Genomic DNA, 27550 nt, shown 5'->3' with positions numbered 1-27550 from the left:
AAACGTCGTCTCAAAGATCGTCTGGGGGAACACAAAAAAGCAATAAGAAATGCGGAATATGACAAGTCCGCCGTGGCCGAACATTTTTGGGAGAAGCAGCACCAGATCTCCCCAGACGATGCCACTATCACCGATCGGGCGCATAGGTTCTGGGACCGTAAGTGGCTCGAGAGTTTGCGGATCAGCTCTACAACCAACATTAATAGGGATAGGGGTGTACGGATTCACCCCCTTTTAGAGACTATTATCCTAAAAAAGGATGAACGGTTCCGTACGACTTCCGTTCGAGCCACTTCCGGTTCCACAATGCAAGAGAGCGGAACACGTGAGAATGGAAACATGTGATGCCTACCATTACCCTGCTGATATTTAAAGGTGTACTGAATAATAGAGAGTACTGCTGAAGAAGAAGGCTGGAGCCTTTGAAAGCTACGGGATTTTATCGCTTTTAACTTAGTATATTTTAATGCATTTTAATCTTGTGTTTTAATACTTTTAATATTGTAATACGTATATTAATTTTGTAAATACAGGTTATTGTAAATATAGTTATCAAGATTTGTTTTGTTTTATTTTATTTTAATTTTATTTTACTCCATGAAAGGTTGGTGAAAAAACGCTAAGAACGTAATATGAATATACCCAACCTCAGAGGCCTATTTGAGGGGGCATAAATTCAAATTGAGGAAAGACAGATGTAGGATAGATGTGCGGAAATTTGCCTTTAGCCAGCGGGTAGTTGGTTGGTGGAAGACTTCCATCCTTGTGGAAGTTGATAGCCTAAATAAATTTAAGGCTCAGCTGGACAGGTATTTTGAACGAACGGAGGGGTGAAGTGGAAGTTTTTTTTTTTTTTTTTGGCCGATGCTGCATAAGCTTGCTTTCTTGTATCATATGCCTCTATTAATGCTAATGCTAATCTCGCAGAATCTTTTTTCTAGATCCACTGGTTACTGAACTAGAGCTATGAATACAGTGAGATGATATGCTGGAAAAGGTTTACCTTGCAATTTTGCCTTGCAAGATAAACCTTGCCTTGCAACTGGAGAAATTTTCTCCAGTTGCAAGGCAAAGAAGCAAAACAAATCAAAAAGGAGAAGAAAGCTACATATGATGAGGACTGCCCATCATATCAGACTGAACAATTAGAAAAGACAGTTCGGGTGTGGGTGAAGCAATGTGCATGATGACACAAGAGAAGGAAGACACATCTTAGCCACAGACCCTGCTATTGTAATTATAAATTTTATAGTAAATTAAGTGAACATTAGCCATGTGGTGCAAACAGTTTGCACCACAATGGGTTCTAAGATTGCTGACACCTCCTCAAAAGCTCCACAAGAAAAAGTGTTCCATACAACTGTGGGAGCTTTGTAGAGAGAACTCTTATGATTTTTTTTTTTTTTTAAATGAATTGACGATGAAGAATGCTGAGCATATCACTACGACCCAGAAACAAAACAGATGAGCAAACAATGGAAACATTCATTTTCACCAAACATGTAAAACAAAGTTCAAATGACTGCCAACAAAGTATGTTGTCAGTCTTCTGGGACATTAAAATATCATCATTTATATATTACCACCCAAAAGGCAACAGTATCACTGGGGAGTACTACACAAACCTCATAGGAAAGCTTAGAGAGGCTATCAAATTGAAGAAACACAGGAAGCTATCCAAAGGTTCCTCCTGGCCAGCACAGCGGACTTGGCATCACTTTCAAAATATGCAGCACCTCTCTTATTCTCCCACATCTTCAGACTTCTTCCTGAAGTGAAGAAAAAATTTTAAGCAAAAAAAAAAAAAAAAAAAAAAAAATTCCCTAAAATGAAGGGGAGAAAAAAAAACAAAACAAAACATTATGAAGCTGCAGATTTCAGACTGATAAGGAGGTGATCAATGAAGCAGAATCCTCATTTTCTGCTCAAAGCAGTGCAGTTGTGCAAAGGATAAAATTACCAGCCAAGTTTTGAAATCCCTAACTAAAATCTTTCTAGGTGAATGTAAATACTTATTGACCACTCCCCTGTACATATCACTGTATTTAAAAAAATAGTTATTAAGGTATCTGCATGTACTGTTTAACATCTTTCATGATATCTGGCTTCCATCTCAAATATAAAAATGGTCTGTATTTAAAAAAAGGTTGGGGACAAGCTCTATAAACAATTGCATAAATTGGTAGCTGCTCAAGACAATTACTTTCAAAAATATTAAAAATCTTTTTTTAATTCTAAGATCTGGCTTTATTTAAATTGACTCAGTCCTGGAATTTACTGCCAAACCTGATTGATTCTTTTAGAAAAATTTGCTGAGCCATCCCAAATTTCATTAAAATCAGACCAATAATTGTTATTTTTTTTTTTCACAGACATCACATAAGTTATCCATATACCATACATTGTAGCTGAAGCACTGGATATTATGTTTGTTGCTGCTCTGCTCTGACTGGAGGAATGAGTGGGTAATAGGGCAGACATGAAGAAACAAAATGGTCTCAGTTCATGCATAAAAGATGCTGCTTTCTTTCTTTCTTTTCTTTATGTATGGATCATGAATTATTACTATTTGCTAATGTGCCTAAAACTAATTTGTTCCATTTCTTGCTGTAACTATTAATATCCTGGAGCCAATCTGTGAGATATCTATGAGATCACTGACTGACAGCCATGATAGACCAATGAGTGAGTGGGACACTTTGTACAAAAAATAGTTTTGGCCACAAGCATTTTTAGATTGCTCAATAAATAATACTACATTACACACATTTTATGAAAAAAAAAAGTGAAAACTAATAATGCATATTAAACTCAGTGTTAGCAGAGATGAAAAGGCTATGGTTATTATCAATTTATTCTAGATATCAAATTTAAAAGGAATCAAATAAACCATTAAATAAAATGTTTCTCTGATATATGATTATACAAATTACTTCTAGCTTTTTTTTTTTTTTTTTGAATCTAATCTAATAATCAAAAATTTTTAATGTCTTTGTAAATCCAATCTTCAGAAAAAATCTGAATCACATGTTCAAATCCTAAAAATATATTCTGCTCTAAAAGAGCTGCAGTAAACACACAAAAATTAAAGGTGTCTCTAAAACTGACTGAAATTTAAAAATTCACAAAATGCAAAGTAAATATGACAACCTGGAGGATGGAAATATGATCACAGAATCCATAATAAATAAAAACATATAGGTTTAAAATTGTAAGAAACAATACATATGCAACAAGTCTTTTTAGTGTTATTTATGTAATCAGTTATATTAGTCATATATTGTATGCACTAATTTAAATCATATCTATTCCTGCAAACATAACATCTCTCTCTCTCTCTCTCTCTCTCTCTCTCTCTCTCTCTCTCTCTCTCTCTCTCTCTCTCTCTCTCTCTCTCTCTCTCTCTCTTCACCCCCCTTTTTGCACCTCCTTCCCCATGTAATATACATATCACAGAAGTAAAATTGTAGACTTCATTTTCAGTGGAATATAGAGATGTCAATATAACCTTATATTTAATGGAATAAATATCATTAAGAACAATACACTTATAACACTCATCTTTACAAATTTTTTTTTTAAGTCACTGCATGATAATCTTCTTGGCCATGAAAATGCTTATAAATTTATAACAAATAATCCCCAAAATATCTGAGGAATACCCAAAACTTTACAGCCCCAACTTAAGTACTTTTCTTACAAACAAATGAATTAAATTATTTTACTCCTCCTACACATAACTGCTTAAAAATGGAACAGTGTCTACTAATGTGCAAAATCTCTACCTCTTCACAGAATCACAAAATTAGAATACAGAGACAAATAACAAATGTGATACTCCTATTCTTAGGAAAAGACTAAAAATTCCTTAAATACACACCCCCATGACTTCTAAGAATTTACGTATATACAAATATAAAACTCTAAATTTTTTTTTCCATTGTGAAATTTTATATAAAAGACCTAATTTCCTAATCCTCTTATATTATTAACACTCTAATTTAAGAATCAAGGGCAAGCTCTCATCAGTTACAGAGAAATCAAATATAGTAAAATAACCAGCAAAAGCAACAATAGCATTCTTTCTAACATATATAATGGCTTGAGGGAAGGGTAAGAAATTTAATCCTTTCTTTGTTTCTTGTTTACTTAGAAGATTCCAAGTTGTATTTTGCCATATTTTTTGAGCTTGAATCTCTCTTCTAAAGATCCAGGAATCTGCAAGAGCAGAAAGAGCTCCTAATATAATGCAATTCCTCTAAACTAATATTTGAAGCTAATTTCATAATTCATTTTTAATTTTTATTTATTTTTTTCAAATTAATGTCTTCTTTGATAGTACATTCATTCAAAGAAAACAATAAAAAAAAAAAAAAAAAGGAAACAAAAATGTGAACTGACACACAATGCAACAAATGGTCTTTAATAATATTTATACTTAGACCATGCCTTTTAAATAAAATAGTGATATGCAAAAAATGGAAGCACCAATATATTAAAAATCATGAACAAAATAATGAACATCTTAAAAATCAAAAAGAAAATGAGAAAGAAAAAATAATAATCACCACATGAACACACACACACACAAAAAAATAATAATAATAATAAATAAATAAATAATAAAAAAAAAAAAAAAAAAAAGAAATTTCCAAAACTATTAACCTGAAACTAAAAATCTCCTCCTCAAACAAATTTAAAATTATAAGGGAGAGAAAGGAATATTGAGACCAACATCGAATTATTAATTATATTATTAATATTCTGATTTAAGAATAAAGGTCAGGCCTCTCATCAGTTACAGAGAAATCAAATATAATAAAATAACAAGAAAAAGAAACATTGCATTCTTTCTAACATATATGGCTTGAGGGAAGGGTTAAAAATTTAATCCTTTCTTTGTTTCTTGTTTAGTTAGAAGAGTCCAAGGTGTATTTTGCCCTATTTTTTGAGCTTGAATCTCTCTTCTAAAGATCCAGGAATCTGCAAGAGCAGAAAGAGCTCCTAATATAATGCAATGCCTCTAAACTAATATTTGAAGGTAATTTCATAATTCATTATTTTTTATTTTTTTTTTCAAATTAACATCTTCTTCGATAGTGTATTTATTAAAAAAAAAAAATAAAAAAAGAACAAAAATGTGAACTGATATACAGTGCAACAAATGGTCTTTAATAAAATTTATACTTAGATGAAGCCTTTTAAATAAAACAGTGATATACAAAAATGGAAGCACTAATATATTAAAAATCATGAACAAAATATGAACAATCTTAAAAATCAAAAAGAAAATGAGAAAGAAAAAAAAAAGTCACCCCATGAACATACAAAAAAAAATTAAATTTCCAAAACTTTATTAACCTGAAACTAAAAACCCCCTCCTCCAACAAATTTAAGATTATAGGGAAGAGAAAGGAATACTGAGACCAACATCAGAAGAATACTAGGTAAGCTTTTCTTTATGAAGAAAACTCAAATTACATTTTCCACAAATAAAACATCAAAAAATTGTTCAATATTCATAGCATGCTCATGAAATTAACTTAGACCATCAACTACATTAAAAATTAAAATTAAACCATAAAGACAGTATCATCATTATTCGATTTAGTTGGGGAAGGGGGAGAATTTTTCTTGATAACAGCCTGCAGTTTAACCAAATGTTATATTATTTGTACTGCAAAAAGTCCCTTAAAATATGCAAATCTAAGACTAATTAACCAAGTTATAATGCTAAATGATTTTCTGATAACTGAGACAAAAGTGGAAGAGATATTTTTGAAACTACAAGTAAATAGGATACCTGAAGCTTAAATCTATCCAATTATATTAGAAGAAGCAAAGGATGTAAGTAAACTCTTTAGCCAATCCTTAGATCAGGGGGAGGTCCCTATATATTGGAGATGTGCTAATGTCCCTTCTATTCACAAAGGGGGATCAAAGAACAAAGTGAATAATAACAGACCTATCGACTTCTGTTCTACAAAAACAGCAGTAAGTGATTAAAGAAGTATTGTAGGATTATGCTGAGAGGAATGCAGTTATATAGAAAACATACCATGGTATGCTACAGAAGATCTTGTTTTACTAATCTGATTAGCTATGATACTGGAAAAAAATAAAATAATAATAAGTTTGACACCATATATTTAGATTTCTTTATAAAGCTTTCGACACTGTTCCACATGAATGACTGCTATAGAAATTGGGGAAGTGTCACAGTAGGAGCAAGTTACCACTATGGAAGAGAGATGGCAGCTATAAATGAGCAGCGCACTACTCAGACTAATGTTATTAGTAGAGTCCCTCGGAATTTAAGTGCTGGGCCCTTTACTGTGACAATGTGATACTGATGAATGATATCAAGCTTATTGTCTAAGTTTGCAGATGGCTGGGGAAGCTAATGACATACCACTGTAAATAAGACCTGGCACTGCAGCATGACCTAGAAAAATTAGGCTGATAGGCTCAAAAGTGGCAATTCAGTTTAAACACTGGTAAATACATGGTACTGCATATAGGAGCAGTAATCCCAAAATAACGTACCAATCAGGTGGTAACCACACTCAAGAGACCTAGGGATAATAGCACAGCCCAATATGAAGTTCTCTGAGCAGTAAAGAGAAGTTGCAAGGACGGTTGATGGGAGTTCCTTCAATGATATACAGGCAGTTCTCGCTTTACGAGTTCCCAGGTTTACAAATTTTTTTTTTTTTCAAGTATCAACAAAATCGAAAATATGAACATTAATTGCAAAAAATTAATGTTAAACATTCATAAATACCGCAATTCAAACCACGTGCATAGCTATACAATACAGTGTACCCCACTTCATGATATTAATCCATTACCATCACATCATGAAAATATCGTAATGTGAACCCAATAACACTGTTTTTTGGTAATTCACTCCATGACCTCGGAAGTTCAAATTTTTGCTATATAACTCCCTAAACGGTCGTTTTTATCAGTGTAAATTATATTAGTTATCAATTCAAATCATTAAATGCACTACACTTTCATCGCTATCATATGTTATAAGAATCAATTTTGAATGGCTTTGTGATATTTTTCTAAAGCACATTTCTGGAAGTCATGACCATAAAACAATTTGCACTTTCCAGTTTATTGGGCTTTTCTGTTACTGCAAGCAATTATAAACGGGTAGTAAACTTGATGTTATTACATTTGTGAAAATACCGATAACTGGAATTGTGTGGGTTTTTTACGCTATTATGGTGAAATGTGTTTGTCCTTTACTGAAATCTTCAATCATATAAAAAACATAAATAAATTTTCAGAATCTTCTCTTTATTCCTTTTTGTTTTTTAAGCTTTGTAAACTGTTACTCCACACAAATCGTGTTAGTTGCAATTTGTGTGTTCCATTAAAAAATGCTTATGCATGCTATTGAAATTTATAAAGAAAAGAGAAGGTTATCTGAAATAACGCCTCTTGAAACATTTCTGAAAAAGATTACTTCGAGTGCCGAGAAAATAATGAGTGATCAACGAGTGTGCATTTATTTGATGAAGAAGAAGAATAAACATTCTTTAACATTTGTAGGTCATAAATAATTTCTATATTATTATAATTTGCTTGATTTTACAGGCTACGTTTTCATTTCTTTGGACAAATTAATCATTGTTTAAGCAAACTATTTAGATAACCAATTTCACTGTTCATAACGTAACCCTATTTTTAACATTATGTCTATGGGAAATAAATTCCCGCTTTACAAGTTTTTGCTTTATGAGCGCGCACTAGGAACAAATTAACTCGTAAAGTCGAGAACTACCTGTACATGAATTTTCCCAGGAAAATTCATGTCAAGGCAGTGATTATCCCATTGTATAAGGCAATGGTAAGCACATCTTGAGTACTGCATATAGGTCTGGAAACCTCATTTTAAGAAGAATGTGGATATTGTTATGGGTGCAGAGAAGAGCAACAAGAAATAGTCACAATAGAATATTCTTACCATGAAAAACTTCAGTTTTACAAATTTCAGTACATAGACATTGGGCACCTGTGTAGTGTTTAAGACTTTAAATGGACTGAGTAAACTAAATACTAAAGGCATTCTTACTCTTTTTTGGACAACATATATAATGGGACTATGCCTGTAGGACAGATGTGCAAATATTTGCTTTCAGTCAGAGAGTAATTGATTGTTGAAACCAGCTTACATCTGGCATGTGGAAATAGGCAATTTGAATAAGTTTAAAGAAGGATTAGACAAATTACTAGAGAACAGACAGATGATGTGAGCATTTTTTTTTTTGGCTGATGCTATATAAGCTTGCTTTCTTGCATACTCTACTATGAGATATTTAATACTAATACTAATTCTATACTTATCCCATTTTACTTTAGTACAATTCAGTACTAACAATTTGTAGTGGGTTAAAAGTTAAATATTTACCATTCAAAGAACCATCATGTTATTAATTATAATTGAATCAGTGCACTTAATACTGGCTAGCACACAATAAGACTTTAGACTTATAATGTCTAGTCATTGTGTCTTTTTAATCTTTTTACGTACTAGCCCACTTAGTAACAAAACTCAAATAATGATAATCTATTGAGTTATGAGACCCAAAGATTTTCAATAAAATATTGAAAAAGGCGGTATGAAGAGACTGGAAGAATACTAAAGACAATACACAAAAACAGTTATCCTAACACCCACAAGGAGCTAAAATTGAAGTGTTTTAGAGAATGGCACTTCATTGGATGAGAGCATCATAAATCCAGAATGAAATTCAAGTATGAAGAGAAGAATAAAATTTTTATAACCATATTAGTATTATCTGCACAATGCTCTTGTTACACCAGCACAAAAGAAGGCTTCAGTTGAAAACACTATGTGTTTTCCTCTTCTCATAGATACCTATCCAGCAGGCCTTTGAATTTCTCCAGGCCATCAGCCTTAACTACCCATCAGCCCATAGAGGCAACTTATTCCAATTGTTAACAATCAAAAAGTTCTCTACAGTAACTCTCTTCATCTGAATTAATGCCCAAGTTCTACAGGGTGGCACAGAATATGTTGACTTTTTTTGTATCATCAATTAAAACTGAACTATGTTTAATTTTATTTAAGTTGGTGGTAGTCCATGTTGGAAAATTCACTAGAGAGAGAAGCAATAACTTGCAGCACTTTACATGCTTCTATCAGTAAACAAAATGGTAGAGAAGTCAAACCCCACAAAATACAGAGGATAACTGCTGAGATTTCAGGCTTATTTTTTCTTCCTGCACCCCCAAAAACATATCTTACTTATCCTAGCAGTTTGAAGAGGAAGACTGTAAAGGGCGAAAAAAAAGCAAAGCCTCAAGTGGGTAGAATTTCACAGCATTCTCCTGAAAATGCTGAATCCCTGAGTTGTAATGCAGTGTAGTCCAAGAAATTCAACAAGAAAAGCAGCCCATGAACTTGGAATATCTAGTCATTCTGTTCAATGAATGCTTCAATTGCATTCAAAAAAATTTCTGTACAAGATTACAATGCTGCATAAGGTTTACAAAAAAAATGATAAGCATAGAAGACTTCAATTATATACGCATGGGCAGAGGGAGAAATGCAGCATATTACATAAAGTCTAGTTTACAGATGAAGCTAATTTTCATACAGACAGGACCGTGAAGAACAAAGTTTTGGGCAACAGAACCTCTCTACCAGCTTCAAGCGAGAAGTAGCCATGGAGGAAAAGTGACTATGTGGATAGTCCAGTCATAGTAGTACCTACATATGCTTCAGAATGACATTCTACAACAGATCATGGCAACTCAGATTCCCATAGACAACCAGTGGTTTATGTGAGACAAACGATGCCACAAAAGCTAATGGATTTTAGACAAAAGCTAATGAAAAAAAATCACGTTGGATTTTTTCACACTGTTTCTCCTCGAATATCATTATCCTCATCATCACAAATGTGGTATTTCTGATTACCTCTGAGTTCAGACTTTTTCCCTTGTGACTTTTTCTTGAGGTTTCTTAAATGACAAGTTCTGCAGGAAACTTGCTACACTGACTTGAGAGCCACGACAGTTCAGTTGAAATGCAAGTGATGAAGACATGTTGTCTAATTACAAACATTGCTGTATGACTTCAGGAACCTGTTTGTTAAAATGGAGGTAAAATGTTTGCTAAAATGGAGGAGGATGTTTTCCAAAAATCATAGCATGAAAATTCATAACATTTGTAACAAGAAATAAATGAGTGTCTTAGGAAACACACAATGTGTCACTATTTTATGCACCGCCCTGTAGAATCATTTAATACCATGAAAATTTCACTTTTATTCTTTACTGTCCCCTTCCACCCATAGCTTAATAAACCTGAATCAGATCCCATCTAAGTTACCTAGTTACTAAGTCCTGTAGTCCTATATTTAAAGTCGCATTTTTGTAAAATATAATAAGTTATAACAGTATAAAGAAAAGTAACAAAATAGCAATAATGATGAAAAAAAAAAAAAAAAAGTACGAACAAACATATGAGTAACACAATATTTTTGAGAGCATTATAGGTACATATGGGACCCTTTATCCTGCATCACACTCTATGAAAAATGTTCTGAACACTAGCAATCTTTTCTATTCTGGCTAGCATACATGATTGCCCACACTTTTTTTTTTTTTTTTTGTATTAATCTAGAATAAAATTTCTGTTTATGCCCTGGACAGCCAAAGAAGAATTAACAAGACAGAGGATACAAGAACATAACCATATTTTGCATTATGTGAAGGTGAAAATGCATCAATAACTACATCACTTGACTGATATCCGCTGTACTAACTGCTATACTCACACCTACAGTCACTTACACATTACGTTCAAATATAATGTTTGCTCTGTATTTTTCAACTAACTGTATGTTCCTGATTCAGCTTCTTGTTCAAGGAATTCTGCAGTAATTCAAGTCACAATATGAGACTAAATTTTTGAAAAAATGCTGATAGAATGGAATAAAGGAATTTCAATATAACTTTAAATATCAAAGACATCATCTGAAGTGCTGCAAAAACCTGGGACAAGGCTGATCAAGACAATTTAATTAATGGATGGCATAACCTGTAGCTGTTATTTTCAGATGGCAATGGCAAACAAGAACCTGATTCATCTGTTTTTGGGGTATTGAGAGAAAAGAAAAGTGTTGCAGAGTTGATTAAATATGTCCAAGGTTTGTCAAGAAGCTCACTTGTTGGATGAAGAGGCAGTGAAAGTGTCTCTCAATATTGGCAATAATGCTCAACCTACCCTTTTGCTGAATAACTGTACTGCACATGATTATGAAATATTCAATATAAATAATGAATGAAAATCAAGATGATTATGATGATAATGATGCAAATTCCTGTTCACCTATAAAAGAAAAGAAAAAATTTCTGCTGACAGGATAAGTCAACGGAGGGATTGATTCATGGGATGGAACAGAGGAGGAACATTACTTCAAAGTATCATATACTGTTTGTTTATAAAATTCAGAAATTTTTACTAAAACAAAGATCCAAATATCTAAAACAACTCAAATATCTCAAAAGTTTTACTAAAAATAAACAATGCAATCTACTTTCTTAATTGTGAGATTTTTGTAAAAAATAGCATTATATTATATCAGACAAATATACACCAGAAGGAACTTAGAAGTGGATATAATAAGTACATCATTTGGGCTCACAGATAAAAATAATAATCAGAATTAAAAGAAGCAAATAATTTTAATGCATCTTATCTTTTGATTTTTTTTATAAAATAAAAACTGCATATCACATCTGCAGAAAATAAGGAATGCACACAACATTACCTTTTTTTCTTAACTATTTCGATACAAAAGCATCAAAATTCCATTAAGAACATTAACATTTTGAAAGTTAACATTAAAATTCTGTTTTTGTGGTGCAGACTTTTTTTTTTTTTTTTTTGCACATTGGTAAAAACACTTCATGTGAGTAGTAACAAATATAATATGGACTAAATAATAACATTTAAATGGATAAATTTTTATTAATGCTTATTGGTGGCTTAAAGTGGTGAAACATGTTTAGTCTCTAGATCAAAGTTTCTGGTACCCTTCCCCCACCATTTCCTTCAACCATGGTACTAAGTACTATAAGTTTGATATTCCGTCTGAGGGTTTTCATAAAAAAAAAAAAAAAAACTCACCACAGGTCTGTCACGATGAGTGTCCACAGCATCAATGGGCAATTGGTAAAATGCTACTTCACAGCCATAAGCAACTGGAGTGAGCTTTATCACAACATGGAGAGGTACACGAAGGTATGGGAGTTCATCTGAGTAAGGATATAATGATTAATTATATATATATATAATTAATAAAAATAATAGGTTGTAGTTATAAAACGGAATGTTAAAAGAACAAACAAATATATTATTTTATTGTTTTATGGATCCGGGAAACTACTAGTAATAGTAGAAATCCCAGCAACCATAATGAAATATTGACAAACAGGTTAGATAAGTGTATAGGTAGCGGTGCTGACTTGTTGGAAACAAGTCAGCTACAATGGAAAAAATTAAGTGCCTGAAAAATAAAAACAGATTACATAAAATTTAAATAAAATTAAATGAAAATATGTAAATGGTACTTAATGCTGTGGGTCCTAAGATTTTAACTAGGTCGCCAAGGGACAGCAGCCAAAACTAAAGGAAACAGCAATAAGCATGGCCTCTGTTTCTGTTATGATGTATACGCAACAGATAACAAAGCAAGTGTACGTATACATCACAGCCAACCCAGCAGACACCAAAAAGAAAAGGAATAAATAACAAAACCAGTATAACACTAAAGTAAATAAAAGTAAAATGCAAAATTATGCTAAATTTAAAACCAATTAATTCCAGATAAAGAAAAACTGAAATGCTAAAATTAAAACCAAGTAATTCCAGTTAAAGAAAAAGTCAATGAATAGCAAAACAGCCCTACTTCAATTTTAACAAAAAGTGTAATTTCAAGACAAAAGAATATAGTCAGGATAAGACATCTTACTGTCGAGCCTGGCAGGAGACGGTGAGGGAAGCAAACACAATAAAGCTGTAACACAGACCAAAGAAGTTATCCGAAAGTTCCAGGCGAATTTATAACAGTTAAGGCAACCCCGAGTGTGGGGGGAGGCGTGAATTGGTCAAAGTAAATCTACCCATGTGACGGGGAAGACTGCAATTAAACAAATGAGGCAAATGGACCAGCAAAGGAGAGAAATCAAGATCTAACAAAGTAACGCTGAAAAGACTATAAACTTTGTTGTAAAAGAAAAAAGGAGCAATAGCAGAAAAATAGTATCTAAAATATTGCTTTCGGCCAGCCTAATCGTGCACAAGATATAAGATGTAGTGTTTGGAAGAAGGGGAAACTATATTCCCCTTCTTCCAAAAAGTAATTGGAAGAAGGGGAATATAGTAGTGTTCAAGCAGTCTGCGATTGGGTAACTTGTAACTAAAGTAGGTCCCTGGACATATGATTGGCCATATGCCTCATGTGTTTAAGTCAATAATGGAATTGTTTTTACAAATATGAGAAAGAACAATGTCAAAAAGAAAAATAAAAATAAAGATGACAACACAGTTAGCAAGACATGACAAGCAGGACATAACAAAACGTAATACCCCCAAAGTTAGCCAATCCTTGGGCACAGCTTTCTACATCGTGAGACACGACAGAGACTAGGGGATATACACTGATGTTCAAAGAAAGTGCATCACCCCTTAAAATTGCATCAGATAAGATTTATATGCGTAGGTGATGACATAATATTGCATCATCAGCTGTTACTTTCAGATATATAAGCACGCTTGGCAAGAGTTGCAGTTAATCTTTGCTTGTGCCAGGATGGCAAGTTACGTGCAATCGACACCACGAAGAAAGTGTACTATTGTTGCTTTACGTGAGGAAGGATGTTCTTCTCATCATACTGCTTATAGAGTGTCTTGTAATCAGTTGACAGTGAGCAGATTTCTTTCCAAACACAGGAATACTGGTTCTGCTGATAGGAAAAAAGAAACCGGATGCAAACGAATCTACGCCAAATCAGGACCGCATTTTGAAGCGCTTATGCCTTAAAAACAGTAAAGCTTCTTCGTCCGAGCTGAAAAGAGAATGGGAAGAACATACAGGAGTGGTAGCAAGTGCAGTAACAATCAGAAGACCCCCTCTTCAAAAATGGACTTGTAGCCTGTCGTCCTAAGAAGAAGCCCCTCCTCACACAAAAAACGCCAGATTAATTTGGTGTAAGGAGCATCTCAAATGGACTCCGGAGCAGTGGAAGCCAGTTATTTTCTCAGATGAGAAGAAATTCAACCTGCATGGCTCTGATGGGAGACCAAAGATTTGCCACAGACGTGGTGAAGAATACCATCTAGACTGTATGGTTTCTACAGTGAAATTCCCTACCAGCCAAATGATATGGGGGTGCATTTCATATCGCGGAGTAAGTCATCTGCAGTTTTTAAAAGGTTCCGTAAATGCCAATGGATACCTGGCTATATTGGAAGGCAAATTGCTGCCAACTATTAGAGACCATTTCAACCTGCCAAAGTAACTGCATCTTTCAGGATGAATCTGCTCCTTGTCATCGGGCATCTGTAGTTATTTTAGCTTCATTTCTGCATTAGAGGTTCGACAGTAATGTGTTTACATTTGTTACAGGTGAAAAAATGGCTGGAAGAACGGTCCATTACAACTCTTAGCTGGCCAGAAAACAAAACAGCCCAGACCTGAATCCTATAGATAACTGTTGGCATCATGTGGAATCTGCAATTGCCAGAAAGAAACCAAAGGCCCTTCAGGAAGCCATAATTCATGTTTGGAACCACGAACTATCAGTTGATTATCTTCAGAAATTGATCTTGTCAATGCCTTGACGGTGTGCTGCTGTCATCAGGGCCAGAGGTGGTTCAACTAAATATTAGTTTGCACCTGGTGAACTTTTCATTTTGTTTTCAATTTAAAATGATAAACTGAAACAAACTGAGGGCTTCTGATAACATTTCAGCAATAATTGTTGTGTTTACCAAAACTGTTGTATAAAGGTTACAAATGCTCATTTTGGAATATTTTGAGAGCACCTGTCAAATATTATTTAGGTTTGCCTTAACTATTAATAAATATCTTTTGTTTATATTTCTATTTGTGATTCTAGTCATTAATGTAACATGCCATTGCAAAAAAGGGTTAGAAATGTGAAATTCCTGGGTGATGCACTTTCTTTGAACACTAGTGTATGACTATACATTATAGGCAAGCCTGAATTTAGATAGAGATCAACTGGCAATTACGTTATTAATATCAATATTGTTGTCCATAAGTTTTTTAAATTTCATGATATTCAGTGCTTTCCTAAAATGATGGTAAAGGAAGGCTGAAGAGAAACTATTAGCAAACAGTTTATTATGGAGCAATGTGTCTAAAAAAAGCAGTTTATTATGTCTAAAAAAAGATTGTTGTTATTACATATAGTGGCAATTCTGATGCATCTAACCCTGTTTGTCTATATATATATATATATATATATATATATATATATATATATATATATTTTTTTTTTTCTGTGTTTGTTAGCATGTGGCTAACAAATAAAGGCATCAGTTATCTCCAGATTTCCACTGTTTGTGGATATTACAGTAGACTCGAAATAACGGCACCCCAATAATGGAACATTCGAGCTAACGGCACTTTGAGATCAAATGTTTACATACAGCTCAGATGTCTTGCAGTGCCGAAAAAAGAAAACCGCAAGTCATGTGATTACTGCATTTGTTTATTATGTTTTCTATTTAGAAAGTGAATTCTGTACTGATATCATGGGTTATACCGCTGTTTTACATTTATTTTAAATTACAAACCCCTCAGCAGAGCTGAGAAACAAAACAACCCAAACCACGAACTGAACTGCAACCATTTTTCTGAACCGTGAACTGGAAACAAAAACTACTGAACAGATTTTTTTTCTGAACCGTGAACCGAACCAATATTTTTTTGGAAAAAGTGGTTCAGTTTTTGGTTCAAACATCGACTACAACCTAAAGGTCAACGAAAAATTGGAAAATTTTCATGGGTAAATCTAGTCAGCAGGAAACATATGCCATCCTCTTTCTTTTTCCTGGGCGCCTCCGTAGCCAGGTGGGAAGGAGCAGCAGTGCGTAGCACACGCTTCTTGATTAGATCGGGGTTCGAGCCCTGTCACCACCAAATACGAAGGATGCGGAAAGGTCAAGGGAATGACCACCGCATATTCCCGGAGCAATATGGCCTTAGTTGCTAATGCTCCTAAAAACCAAATAACAAACAAACTTTTTTTCCATTGTTCATGGCTAGGCTTCTAGGATGTTACTAAGAAGACGTGAAAAGCACTGCATTGGGTTAGGAGCCCATCTCAGGGGTAGGGAAAGAGTTTTTTTCATTTTGACCAAGAAATGAGTCAGGGAGGGATCCTGTGGCCCACAAGGATCCCTGCTGAGCTATCTGAATAGAAGCTCTGCAGTGGGGTGCATAGGAAGGGATGCTCTCGATGCAGCAGAACACTTACACCGATAAAATCAGTGATAAGGAAGCGAAAGGATGTAGTACTGAGAATCACTCACCAGTGTTTTTCTTTGAAAAGATTAGTATATTTCGTTTCTGAGGTTTTGTTCAGTGGGTTCATCATTCCTGTTTCCACTCTGGCAGAGTGCACTTCGGCTGCGATATTTGGTTACGCTTGGAGGGTTTACAAAAGAAGTGGCTTCAGTAAGTATACATGTATTATTTTATTGTAACTTTTACTTATTAATTAAATTATAATAACTCCTGGAAATACTCATTTTTATTGGATTAATTTTTATTTTATTTCGGATATTTTGAATTGTAATGATGAGAAATTCATAAACGGAATTACAGAGAATGGCATACTTGCATTTTATGGGGTATATCAATGCGCCTGATGTTATTTTTGCAAAATTAGGTTTAGTGTATCGTGTCACTTATACACAGATTGAGAAAACACACTTTTCTCCCTCTTGGTGCTAGATTATTAAAGCCACCAATTTGGGACAGATTCAAGTTAAAGCCACCAATTTGGGACAGATTCAAGCAAAAAACAGTGTGATCTTGTATACTATAGATTATGAAAATCGTTTTATGCATGAATCCGTTAGTCTTGGGTGTTTATCCCCCACTTCCCACTGTTTAAAACTAACCATGGCGGGCTAGGCATGTAAATCACTACTATTCACAACGATCAGTCAGGAGAGTTATCGGATTGTAAAGACACGTTTTTTTTTTTTTCATAATTTTACTTTTAATGTTTTTATTTTATATTCATTTGATAATTTTATGTTTCCAAGCATAATACAATGGTTTTTCCTCATATGCTATTATAATTTACTACAGAAATGTTTTCTCAATCTATATATGTCCCATGACACACTAAACCTAGAAGAATGACATCAGGCACATTGATATACCCTATAAAATGCAAGATGCTCAGAGAATCTTCAGTATATCTAAACATGCTTAATATTAATATAGTTCTAATAACTAGGTGCATAAATGGAAAATTTCTCTACAGTATTTTTATTTATTATTTTTTTAATATTTTATTTTTTCTCATTTTCTCATATTCAAAATATGAGATATAACTAAACAATATTATTTTTAGTTGTTTTTTTAGAATTGTTGCATACTAATATGCTGCATTTGCACAAATTTGTACGTTGTCTAATTCTTTCACAGCCTGAGGCTTAAGCCCTTAAAGTGCTCTAGTCTAATTCACTTTATACACCATCAGTCATCTCTCATATTGTGGAGTTATACTTCATAACTGTTTTGTCATCATTGCATTACCAGGGTACCTACCGCACCCTCCGAAGAAGGGCCAAATAGCCCTGAAATGGTCACCAGGGGGAGTCTGATGCAGCCCGGAGTTTCCGAGAATAGGTAACAACAGTCTTCTCTACTGGGGAAGTGTTGCCTATTCAAGGAGTTTGAGTTTTTGAGTGGTGTGAGTTGAAGGAGTTACTGTCCCTTTCATTCTTCTACACAATTTCTTTTCCTCTTCCACTATTACTACTACTTCCCCCTACTTTTTTGCTCTTCTAAGTCTAATAGGGACAAGTGGATAGTAGAGTTATCCCACACATATACAAAATATGCCCTGAAATGGTGAGATCCACCAAGAATAAGTAACAATAGTCTTCTCGATTGGTGAAGCGTTACTTATTCTAAGTTGGTTGGTTGTTTATTAGGATTTTTATGGTGCATCAGCAACTAAGGCTATAGTGCGCCAGTCTAGAGGTATAAGATATAAATATATAAGAAATATGTAAAAATATACAATAAAATAACATATGCCATAAACACAGTTCTAATGTATTAAATATTGAAGAGATCTAAATAAAACTATATAGATTAATTAGTTGTAAAAACTTAAGTACATCTGACACATTGTCGTCATCCGATAAAATATGCCTGAGTGTATAAGGCTCAGACAAATGGGTAAAACATAAACGGCGTTCAGTATTAAAAAAAGTACATTCTACTAAAATATGACGAATGGTTAAAAATACGCTACAATATCTACACACAGGATTATCATCAGTCCTCAGCAAATATGAATGCGTCATGTGAGAATGTCCTATGCGTAGACGATCAAGAACTACTTCCTCCCGGCGAACCCTGTGCTGACTAGAATGCCAATGCATTATTACAGGCTTAATTTCATTCAGCTTGTTGGTAGGGCACCCATTCCAAGCTTCTTGCTAAGGTACGGATAATTTTTTGTGGATTAGTTGCTTGCAGTCTGTATAGGGGACAGACAAGCGAATACTACTTTGTGACGTTGCTGATTTGGTTGCTTCATCAGCCAAATCATTGCCTCTAATACCAACATGGCTAGGGACCAGCAAAAGTGAATATTGAAGTTTAACTTTAAGAGGGAGTGTAATGTTTGCTGCACCCGGCACAATACTGGGTGAGTGCTTCTCACCTTGGATAAGGCCTGTAATGCACTTAGGGAATCAGTATATAATATGCACCTTTGGTAGTGGTGGGATTTTATATGATCCAAGGCTAGTTCTATTGCATGCAGTTCTGCAGTGTATATGCTGCATTCATATGGAATACGATTGCAGATTGTTTGGGTTGGGAAAACACAAGCAGACCCAGCAAATTCTTCGGACTTCAATCCATCTGTATATACCGGCAAGGATTCTGGGTTTTCAGCGCGGTGCGCTGCAAAGAGTTTCCGATATATACCTGGCAATGTATCAACTTTCAGCCAGCTCCTAAGACTTAAATCACAAGTCAGAAATTGCATATTCCAGGGAGGAACTGATTTCTTAGCTGACATGGATATATTATCCAATGTAAAGTTAATATCACGAATCCTAATACCAAAGGGTCGACTGGCAGTTTTACGTGTATTATATAGATTTTCCCACCGTGGCATATAAACAGATGTCCACGTAGGATGGTCAGGCAGAGATTTTATTTTTATGGCATATTGTAATGACAATTGCTGACGTCGAAGCATCAATGGTAGTTCATTGGCTTCAACGTATAAACTTTGTACAGGCGAAGTACGAAATGCTCTTGTGGCAATCCGTATGGCTCTATGGTGTATTGGATCGAGCCGTCGAAGTGCAGAAGTTCTAGCTGAAGAATAGGCTTGGGAACCATAATCAAGTTTAGAGCGGACAATTGCTCGATACAGATGTAATAATGTGCCTTCTATCTGCTCCCCAATAGTTGGAGGAGATAGCACTGAGCATGTTCAAACATTTCGTACATTTTGCTCTGAGCTGACGGATATAGTGGAGGAACTTTAGCTTTTGATCAAAGACGAGTCCCAAAAATTTTGTTTCTGCTACCACAGGAATTGGATTCTGTCCAAGTTTGAGTTCCGGGTCAGGATGTAGATTCCGTTTACGGCAGAAATGCACACAAACGGTCTTTTGAGCAGAAAATTTAAACCCATTGGCTAATGTCCAGGAAATAAGATGGTTGATTGCTTGTTGCAATTGTCGTTCAATTACTCTCATGCTGCAGGAGTGACAAAAAATACTAAAATCATCTACATACAAAGCACTATTTACTGAAGGGGGAAGCTGTTTTGTAATGGAATTAATTTTGACTGCGAACAGCGTAACACTGAGGACAGAGCCTTGTGGGACTCCTTCCTCTTGACAAAAAAAGGCGGGACACACTGGATCTAACACGAACCTGGAAGAGTTGTTTTGATAAAAAATTCTTAACAAAAATAGGAAGGTGACCTCGAAGACCAAATAAATGGAGGTCTTTTAAAACCCCATACTTCCAGGTTGTGTCAAACTTTCTCCATGTCAAAGAAAACTGATACCAAGTGCTCACACTTTACAAACGCATCGCGAATCGCTGTTTCCAGTTGAATTAAATGGTCCAAAGTGGACCGATTTCTTCGGAAGCCACACCGAATATTGTTCAAATGGTCATTTGCCTCAAGGTAATATATAAGTCGGGCATTCACCATTTTTTCCAAAAGTTTACATAAGCAACTGGTCAGAGCAATAGGATGATAGTTGTTAGGAATTTTAGGGTCCTTTCCTGGCTTTGGGAATGCGAGAACGATTGCCCTACGCCAAGAATTAGGAAACTGATCCTCCAGATAAATTCGGTTGTACAAATATAACAACAAGCCTAGAGAGTGAGATGAAAGGTGTTTGTTCATCTCATACTGAATATCATCTGGTCCTGCAGCACTGACCTTTGAGGTAGCAAGTGCAATGGTTAATTCCACTCTACTGAAAGGCAGGTTATAAGGCTGGACTTTGCTTGAAGAAAAGTTGAGTTTTTGCTTCTCCATTTTCTTCTTTAATAATAGGAACTCTGCAGTATACGAAGTCTCAGTAGATATGCTGGAGAAAAACTCTCCTAAAGCGTTGGCAATATCAATTGGCTCGGCTAATGTACACCCATTGTGTTCTAACATTGATGAGGGAAGTGATGTATATTTGCCCTTCATTTTCCTAATTTTATCCCAGATGACTTTAGCACTGGTCATCTGGTTAATTGAGGATGTAAACTTGACCCAGCATTCCTTTTGGCTCTGTCGGCGTATAAATTGTGCTTTGGCACGGGCACGTTTAAAGGCTATAAGACGTTCGGTGGTGGGGACGTCGAAATTTTCCCCACACCCGATTTTGTGATTTCCTTGCTTCTTTACAGCCTTGGTTCCACCATGGCTTTGGATAACGTGGAAATCGGGAGGATGTTTTTGGAACTGCAATTTCCGCTGCATGGATAATACAATCTGTGATGTACTTCACTGCTTCATCAATTGACTCCTGTTGAATTCGTACAGGATCAAATTCAGTGAGCCGTGAAAATTTACTCCAGTCTGCTTGATCATACTTCCAACGTGGAGTTCTAAATGGATGACAAGGTTGTCCATCCACTATGGTAGATATTACGGGGAAATGATCACTTCCATAAGGATTCTGTTCCACTTCCCAGGAAAGCAAAGGTTGCAGAGTAGGCGAGCAGATGGAAAGATCGATGGCAGAGAAAGTACGGGTAGGCATATGGAAATAGGTGTTTATTCTCATATTTAGTAATGAAAGGCCGTTATTGTCGAGAAAACGTTCAACAATACGACCTCGTTCATTAGTTTCAGCATTACACCACAGGGTACTATGTCCATTAAAGTCTCCAAGAAGTAAAAAAGGAGAAGACAATTGCATAATAAGATTGTCGAGATCTACCCGGAAATGTGTGTCCCAGGAAATAAGTAGAACATATTGTAAGTAAAGACCCTATTGCTAAACGAATGGCTACTGCTTCTAAGTTAGTGTTCAATTGAACTTGTGAGAAAGGAGTATGGTTGCCCACAAGGATTGCGACTCCTCCATGGGCCGGGCCATCCCCGTTTCTGTCTTTACAAACAACAGTAAAATTTCGCAAGATGGGGTCATCATTTGCCTTTAGGTACGTTTCCTGCAAGCAAAAGCAAACAGGTTCGTATTTGCGCATTAGCATTTTGACATCGAGTGGGCAGGAGCGGGAGTGCAGTAGCACACGCTCTTTGAGAAGACCGGGGTTCAAGCCCCTGACTGCTGAATACGGTCGATCTGCCAACCCGCACTGGACCAGCGTGGCAGATTATGGTCCATTTCCCTCAGCATGAATTGTTGAGGAGGCTTCCACCCTGCAGTGGGTTGATAATGGCTGCACTTTACTTTACTTTTACTTTTATTTTGACATCCTCCATATTTCGTCGGAATCCACGACAATTCCATTGCAGTAATTTAGCCATTATTACTTGGAATTAGTGGAACCGTTGACTGGCTTCCGAAGTGATGCGGGTTTTGATTGGCCCACTTTGGGTTTTATTCTGTCTTTGGGAAATTGAGGGGCGCCCAATATCCATTTCTTCCTCCGGATGAAGATCCAGAATAGATTCTTCCACACTTTCAGCTTCTTCATTTACCTCCATTTCCTCCTGTACCTCACTAATAACAGGCGGGGTTTTAGTTGGAGGTGATTTTCCTTTAGGTGATACTTCCTTGGGTGATATTGAAATGGGAGTAGCGACTGCTTTATCTTGCTGTGCTTGTGTCAACAAGTATCGGGCTTGGGGTGCAAAAGAATCACGTGGCGATATCGAAATATCAGTTTGCGTCGAAATTGAAACCTTCCTTAAAACTGCTTGTGCATAAGATTTTCCACTGTTTACTGGTGTTACCTGTTTCTTTGCTTCCACATATAGGATGTTCTGTTCCATCTTGATTTTTTGAATTTGTTTTTCGTCTTTCCATCTTTGGCATGCTTTTGAATATGCAGGGTGTTCGCCACAATTCAAGCATGCTGGTTTCGAGGCAGAACATTCCTTTGTGTCATGTTCTTTTGCTCCACAGCGGGCACAAGCAGGTGATCCACGACATGACATCTGAGAGTGGCCATATTTTTGGCATCTGAAGCATCGCAACGGGTTTGGAATATACAGCCTTACAGGACAGTTCAGATAACCAGCCTTGATGGAAGTAGGCAGTTTAGGTGTGTTAAATGTAAGGATAAAAACCCTAGTTGGGACTAGTTTTCCCTCCTTATGCATAAATATCCTCATAACGGCTGTTACTCCTTGATCTCTCCGTTCGGTGCATATCTCCTCTTCAGATGTTTCAAGGAGATCCCACTCGGCAATTACACCACGCGACGTATTCAATGTCCTGTGTGGTGATGTCTTAATTGGAATGCCCCCAAGAGATGTTGCTTGGAGAAGCAATTCTGAATGTCGCTGAGGAAGTTTCTACTAAAAGGTCACCCGATCTAAGTCGTTTTACCGACTTCGGGGACCCTGCCAGCCCTTCAAGACCCTTCTGAATGAAGAAGGGCGACATTTTACCTATTTCCTTTTCACTGGTAGAATGTATGATAAGGAATCGAGGTACAGGAGGTGGTGCAGCTTCTGTTCGGTGTTTCTTTTTTGATGATATATTATCTTCATCAATTTCAGGTATGGACCTCGTAGAGGCCCCCAGAGGGGTTTGAAAGATTTAAATTACTCATAAGAGTAAAGAGAAAGTGTCTGATGCCTAAGTACCTCACCCACCACCGAGGGGACGCCCACTCGTGAACTAGCAGGTACTGCGTACACGAATGGGACGCCGAGTTCGCTTAGGAGCACCATACCCACGTTACCAATAAGTCTTTATCCCGTCCCAGGACCAAAGGGAGGGAGACTTATTGGAACGCAGTTGACCCTAGCAGTAAAAAACCACCCGCCGATTGATCCCAGTCGGGCCGGTCCGGGACCTCCCGTCTTGTCGAAGCAGGGGCCAAAGTGGTGTATTAAGGCTGGGCCCCTCAACCACCAGGATCCCCCTTTCCGAAATCCAAGGGTTGCGGCACACAGCTGCACACGCCGGATTCCAATGATGTAACCCTAGAACCAAGGTATGGGTGTTAGATCCCAGTGATGCTAATCTGGAAAACCAGCAGCATCACTGGGAGGTCCCCTCACCACGTACAGGTGCCCACGTCGAGGGGACTTATTCTAAGTAGTGCAATATCATGGCAACTCATTGAGAAGGTATTCACAATATAAGATATAACTAAAACGATGCAGTCTTTAGCTTTTTTAGAATTGCTGCATATTAATATGCTGCATTTGCACAAACTTGTACATTTTTAAATTTGATTATTCGATTTTTTTATTTATTATTATTAAATTTTTAGTTTTAGAGAAAAATAGATGTGAAGGAATCTATATATCTATCACTTTTTGTGGCAGATAAGCTCAGAAAAGATCAATAATGTAGCCCTGCTGCTAATCAAAGATTATGCACTCTTATTTACTGTTAAGTGCTGCAAAATATTTAAGAAATAAAGGATATTCTAAGTAATTTAATGATAATGTCTTTTTTCAATTTATGTACATACTTTGGTAGTTTTTGATACATTTGGCATACTTCACCTTTTGAGTTTTTACAACAACTTGTTAGCGTATGTTCTTAAATATTTTTGTAACAATTTAAAAATAAATATTTATTTCTGTTTTTCCTTCCCTGAGATAATGATGAATGGCAACAGAAAAGGGCATCCTATCCATGAAAAATTTCATTACAATAGTGAAACAGACAGGAGTAAATGTACTTACTTGTTTGGTTTTTAGGAACATTAGCAACTAAGGCCATATTGTTCCAGGATATGCGGTGGTTATTCCCTGACCTTCCGCATCCTCCGTATTAGGTGGTCACGGACTCGAACCCCAGTCTAACCAAGAAGAGTGTGCTACGCACTGCTGCTCCTTCCCACCTGGCTACGGAGGTGGCAGTAAATGTACTGTTTACAAAATAGACATTTCTGAAAACTTACTGAGACATTTAAAAAGAAAGCAAAAATAGAGTCTCCACAGCTACCTACTATCACAAAATTTGTTACATCTAGTGTTAGAAAAATTGTATCGGTTGAAATATCTGCAGAAATAGTTAAAGATGCATGCGTGGAATTAGTGGCTGTAAATGGTACCATTTTCTCTGCTTGAAGACTTGGGGATTCTGAAAATTACTGGATCCAATTGTTATGGGACGTGGTAGTAAACTTCAGATAAACTGTCAATAAATATTCAAGATGAGATAATTAGACGAGCTAATCATTTGCGTAAAGAACTTACAGCTGTTTTCAAGATGTCAAAATATTCAAGATGTCAAAATATTCAAGATGAGATAATTAGACGAGCTAATCATTCACGTAAAGAACTTACAGCTGTTTTGAAGGGCAGATTAATTTGAAAATAGATACTGTAACTTGATTTGAGAGGTCAATTTTGGGAATAAATGTACAATTTTTTGATTGTGGCAAGATTGTTCTAAAAATACTTGCGATGCAAGAATTGAATGATTGGGCTACGAGCGGTAATTTATGCAAAATAGTTTCAAGTGTCTTGAAAGAATTCAAAATTAAATTAGAACAAGTGTATTCTTTAACAAAGGACAATGGGGCTAATATGATAAGGTCATTCAAATTACTTGCTCAGGAACAATCTGGAAAAATCGATATGGAAGATAATATGATACTGAAGATATCGAAGAATCTGAGGTTACAAACTCTAGTGATACAAAAGTATGTAAGTAAAATTTCCATGATCTACATGTTCAGGGTATTATGGTATCTATTTGTTGTGCTGCACATTCTCTGCAGTTGGCTGTTAAAGATGTTCTGAAACGTGATGAATTGAAACTTCCCTTTGCTAAAGCAATAACAGTGGTGTAAAAGCTGCGAACCCCGTCTATCCTTATACACAATTAAAAGAGAAAAGTGTAGGAAACTAATACTAGACTGCAAAACCAGACGGAATTCCACTGTTAATATGTTATGTCTTGTGCAGCTAACACAATTTTATATCAATTTATCTGTGTCCATAAAGGAATTGCATTTATTAGCCAGCAAGTGGCAAAAGATTGAAAATATTATAGAAGTTTTGGAATCCATTAGGGTAGCAGTCAGAGCAGCTTACGATGACTGATTTTTACTACACATGGATGAAATGTAAAATGGAAGTTTGAAAAATTGAAAATGAATTGTCATCTTTTTTGGTAAACTCTCTCAACGCTACGAGAAGTAAATTTGATGGAAAGTGAGACTTTTTTTAGCTTGTATGTATCTGGACCCCAGGTACCAAAATATTAATAGATAATATCAAAAACAGAAAGCTAAAGAACATTTATGTGACATTTATGATAGCTTGTGCCAGATGCAGTCTACAGAAAAAAATCCTGAAACAAAAAGTTCAGATGAAATTGCATATATTACTGTAACAGGTGAAACCATGGATGACATCGAAAAGCTGTTATTTGAAAAAGAAATAAAAAAGAGACAGATAGCGGAAACAAAGAAATTCAACTTAATGGCTCATATGAACAATTTTGATGGTATCGAAAGGGTACCTCCATAGTCGAGTGGTCAGGAGTGAGAGTGCAGTAGCACACACTCTTTGAGTAGACCGGGGTTCAAGCCCCTGACAGCTGAATACAGTCGATCTGCCAACCTGCACTGGACCAGCGTGGCAGATTATGGTCCATTTCCCTCAGCATCAATTGTTGAGGAGGCTTCCATCCTGCATTGGGTTGATAATTGCTGCACTTTACCTTTTTACCAACAAAAACAAGCATTTTAGGAAAGCAAAAGAGTTCAGTCACCCAGATGTTTATCAGCTAGCGAAAGTAATCTTCACAGTTCCTGCCACACAAGCAAGTGTAGAAAGGTACATTGACATTATTTGACAGTACTTTGGAATTTGGGGAGTGTAATGTGTACAGGAAGGACAGACAGGATTGGAAGGGAGGAGGGGTTATGCTATTAGTTAAGAAACACATTAAATCCAAGTAAGTGAAGCTAGTCAACATCGCTGGACAGTGCAGTGTCCAGTCAGTTTGGTGTGATATAAGCATTGAGAGATCAAAATTGAGAGAAGGAGTGTGTTATAGGCCTAATGACTCTGATGAGTATAATAAGAAACTGTACAGAGAAACAGTGGGCCACTAAATCAGAGAGTCTTATAATGTGAGATTTTAATTTCCCAGATATTGACTGGAATTTGTGGGTTGGTCACTCACACACTAGCAAGGCTTTTGTGGATTTATTGGATGATTGTTTTCTACATCAGCACGTTCGGGAAGCAACTAAAGGGTGTAATACTCTTGATCTGATTATCAGTAGTGATTCTTCATGCATTAAGAATCTGCAGATAAAGGAACCACTAGGTGGCAGTGATCAGAGTGTGCTGAAGTGGGATTTACTCAAAGAGGTAACTACCATCAGTGGTAAAGAGAAGGATTTTTGCTTTCGTAAAAGCGACTTCGATGGCCTGAGACGGTATTTAAATTCTATACAGTGGGACCAACTGATGATGTTACCAACAGCAAATTCAAAATGGGAAGCATTCAAAGAACTTATCTTGGAAGCTACTAGGCTTTACATACCATTTACTTTACATCTTTGGCAAGGGATGCAAAGAAAAACAGCAAAGAATTCTTTACTTATGTAAACTCTAGAAGGAAGGGGATGAA

General features: G+C 35.9%; 1 protein-coding gene across 5 annotated transcripts in view; it reads right to left on the bottom strand.

The window, feature by feature from the left end:
- Positions 1–27550, bottom strand: part of Pfrx (6-phosphofructo-2-kinase/fructose-2,6-biphosphatase) — a 345736-nt gene that overhangs the window by 58097 nt on the left and 260089 nt on the right. For 2 of the 5 annotated variants that reach the window (XM_090387940.1, XM_090387941.1), the window contains exons 13-14: positions 12179–12306; positions 4092–4218 (exon numbers count right to left, since the gene is read on the bottom strand). In XM_090387940.1, the coding sequence (XP_090244066.1) occupies positions 4150–4218; positions 12179–12306 (197 nt within the window). In that variant the 3' untranslated portion in view covers positions 4092–4149. Of the gene's footprint in view, positions 1–1675; positions 1770–4091; positions 4219–4863; positions 4984–12178; positions 12307–27550 lie in introns of those variants that run through there. The other 3 variants (XM_090387944.1, XM_090387943.1, XM_090387942.1) reach the window with 3 other exon arrangements.

This window comes from Mastigoproctus giganteus, chromosome 13, assembly GCF_048544385.1.
Source record: "Mastigoproctus giganteus isolate SK-2022 chromosome 13, ASM4854438v1, whole genome shotgun sequence".
Lineage (NCBI taxonomy): Eukaryota > Metazoa > Arthropoda > Arachnida > Uropygi > Thelyphonidae > Mastigoproctus > Mastigoproctus giganteus.
This window is presented reverse-complemented; position numbering and strand designations above follow the sequence as displayed.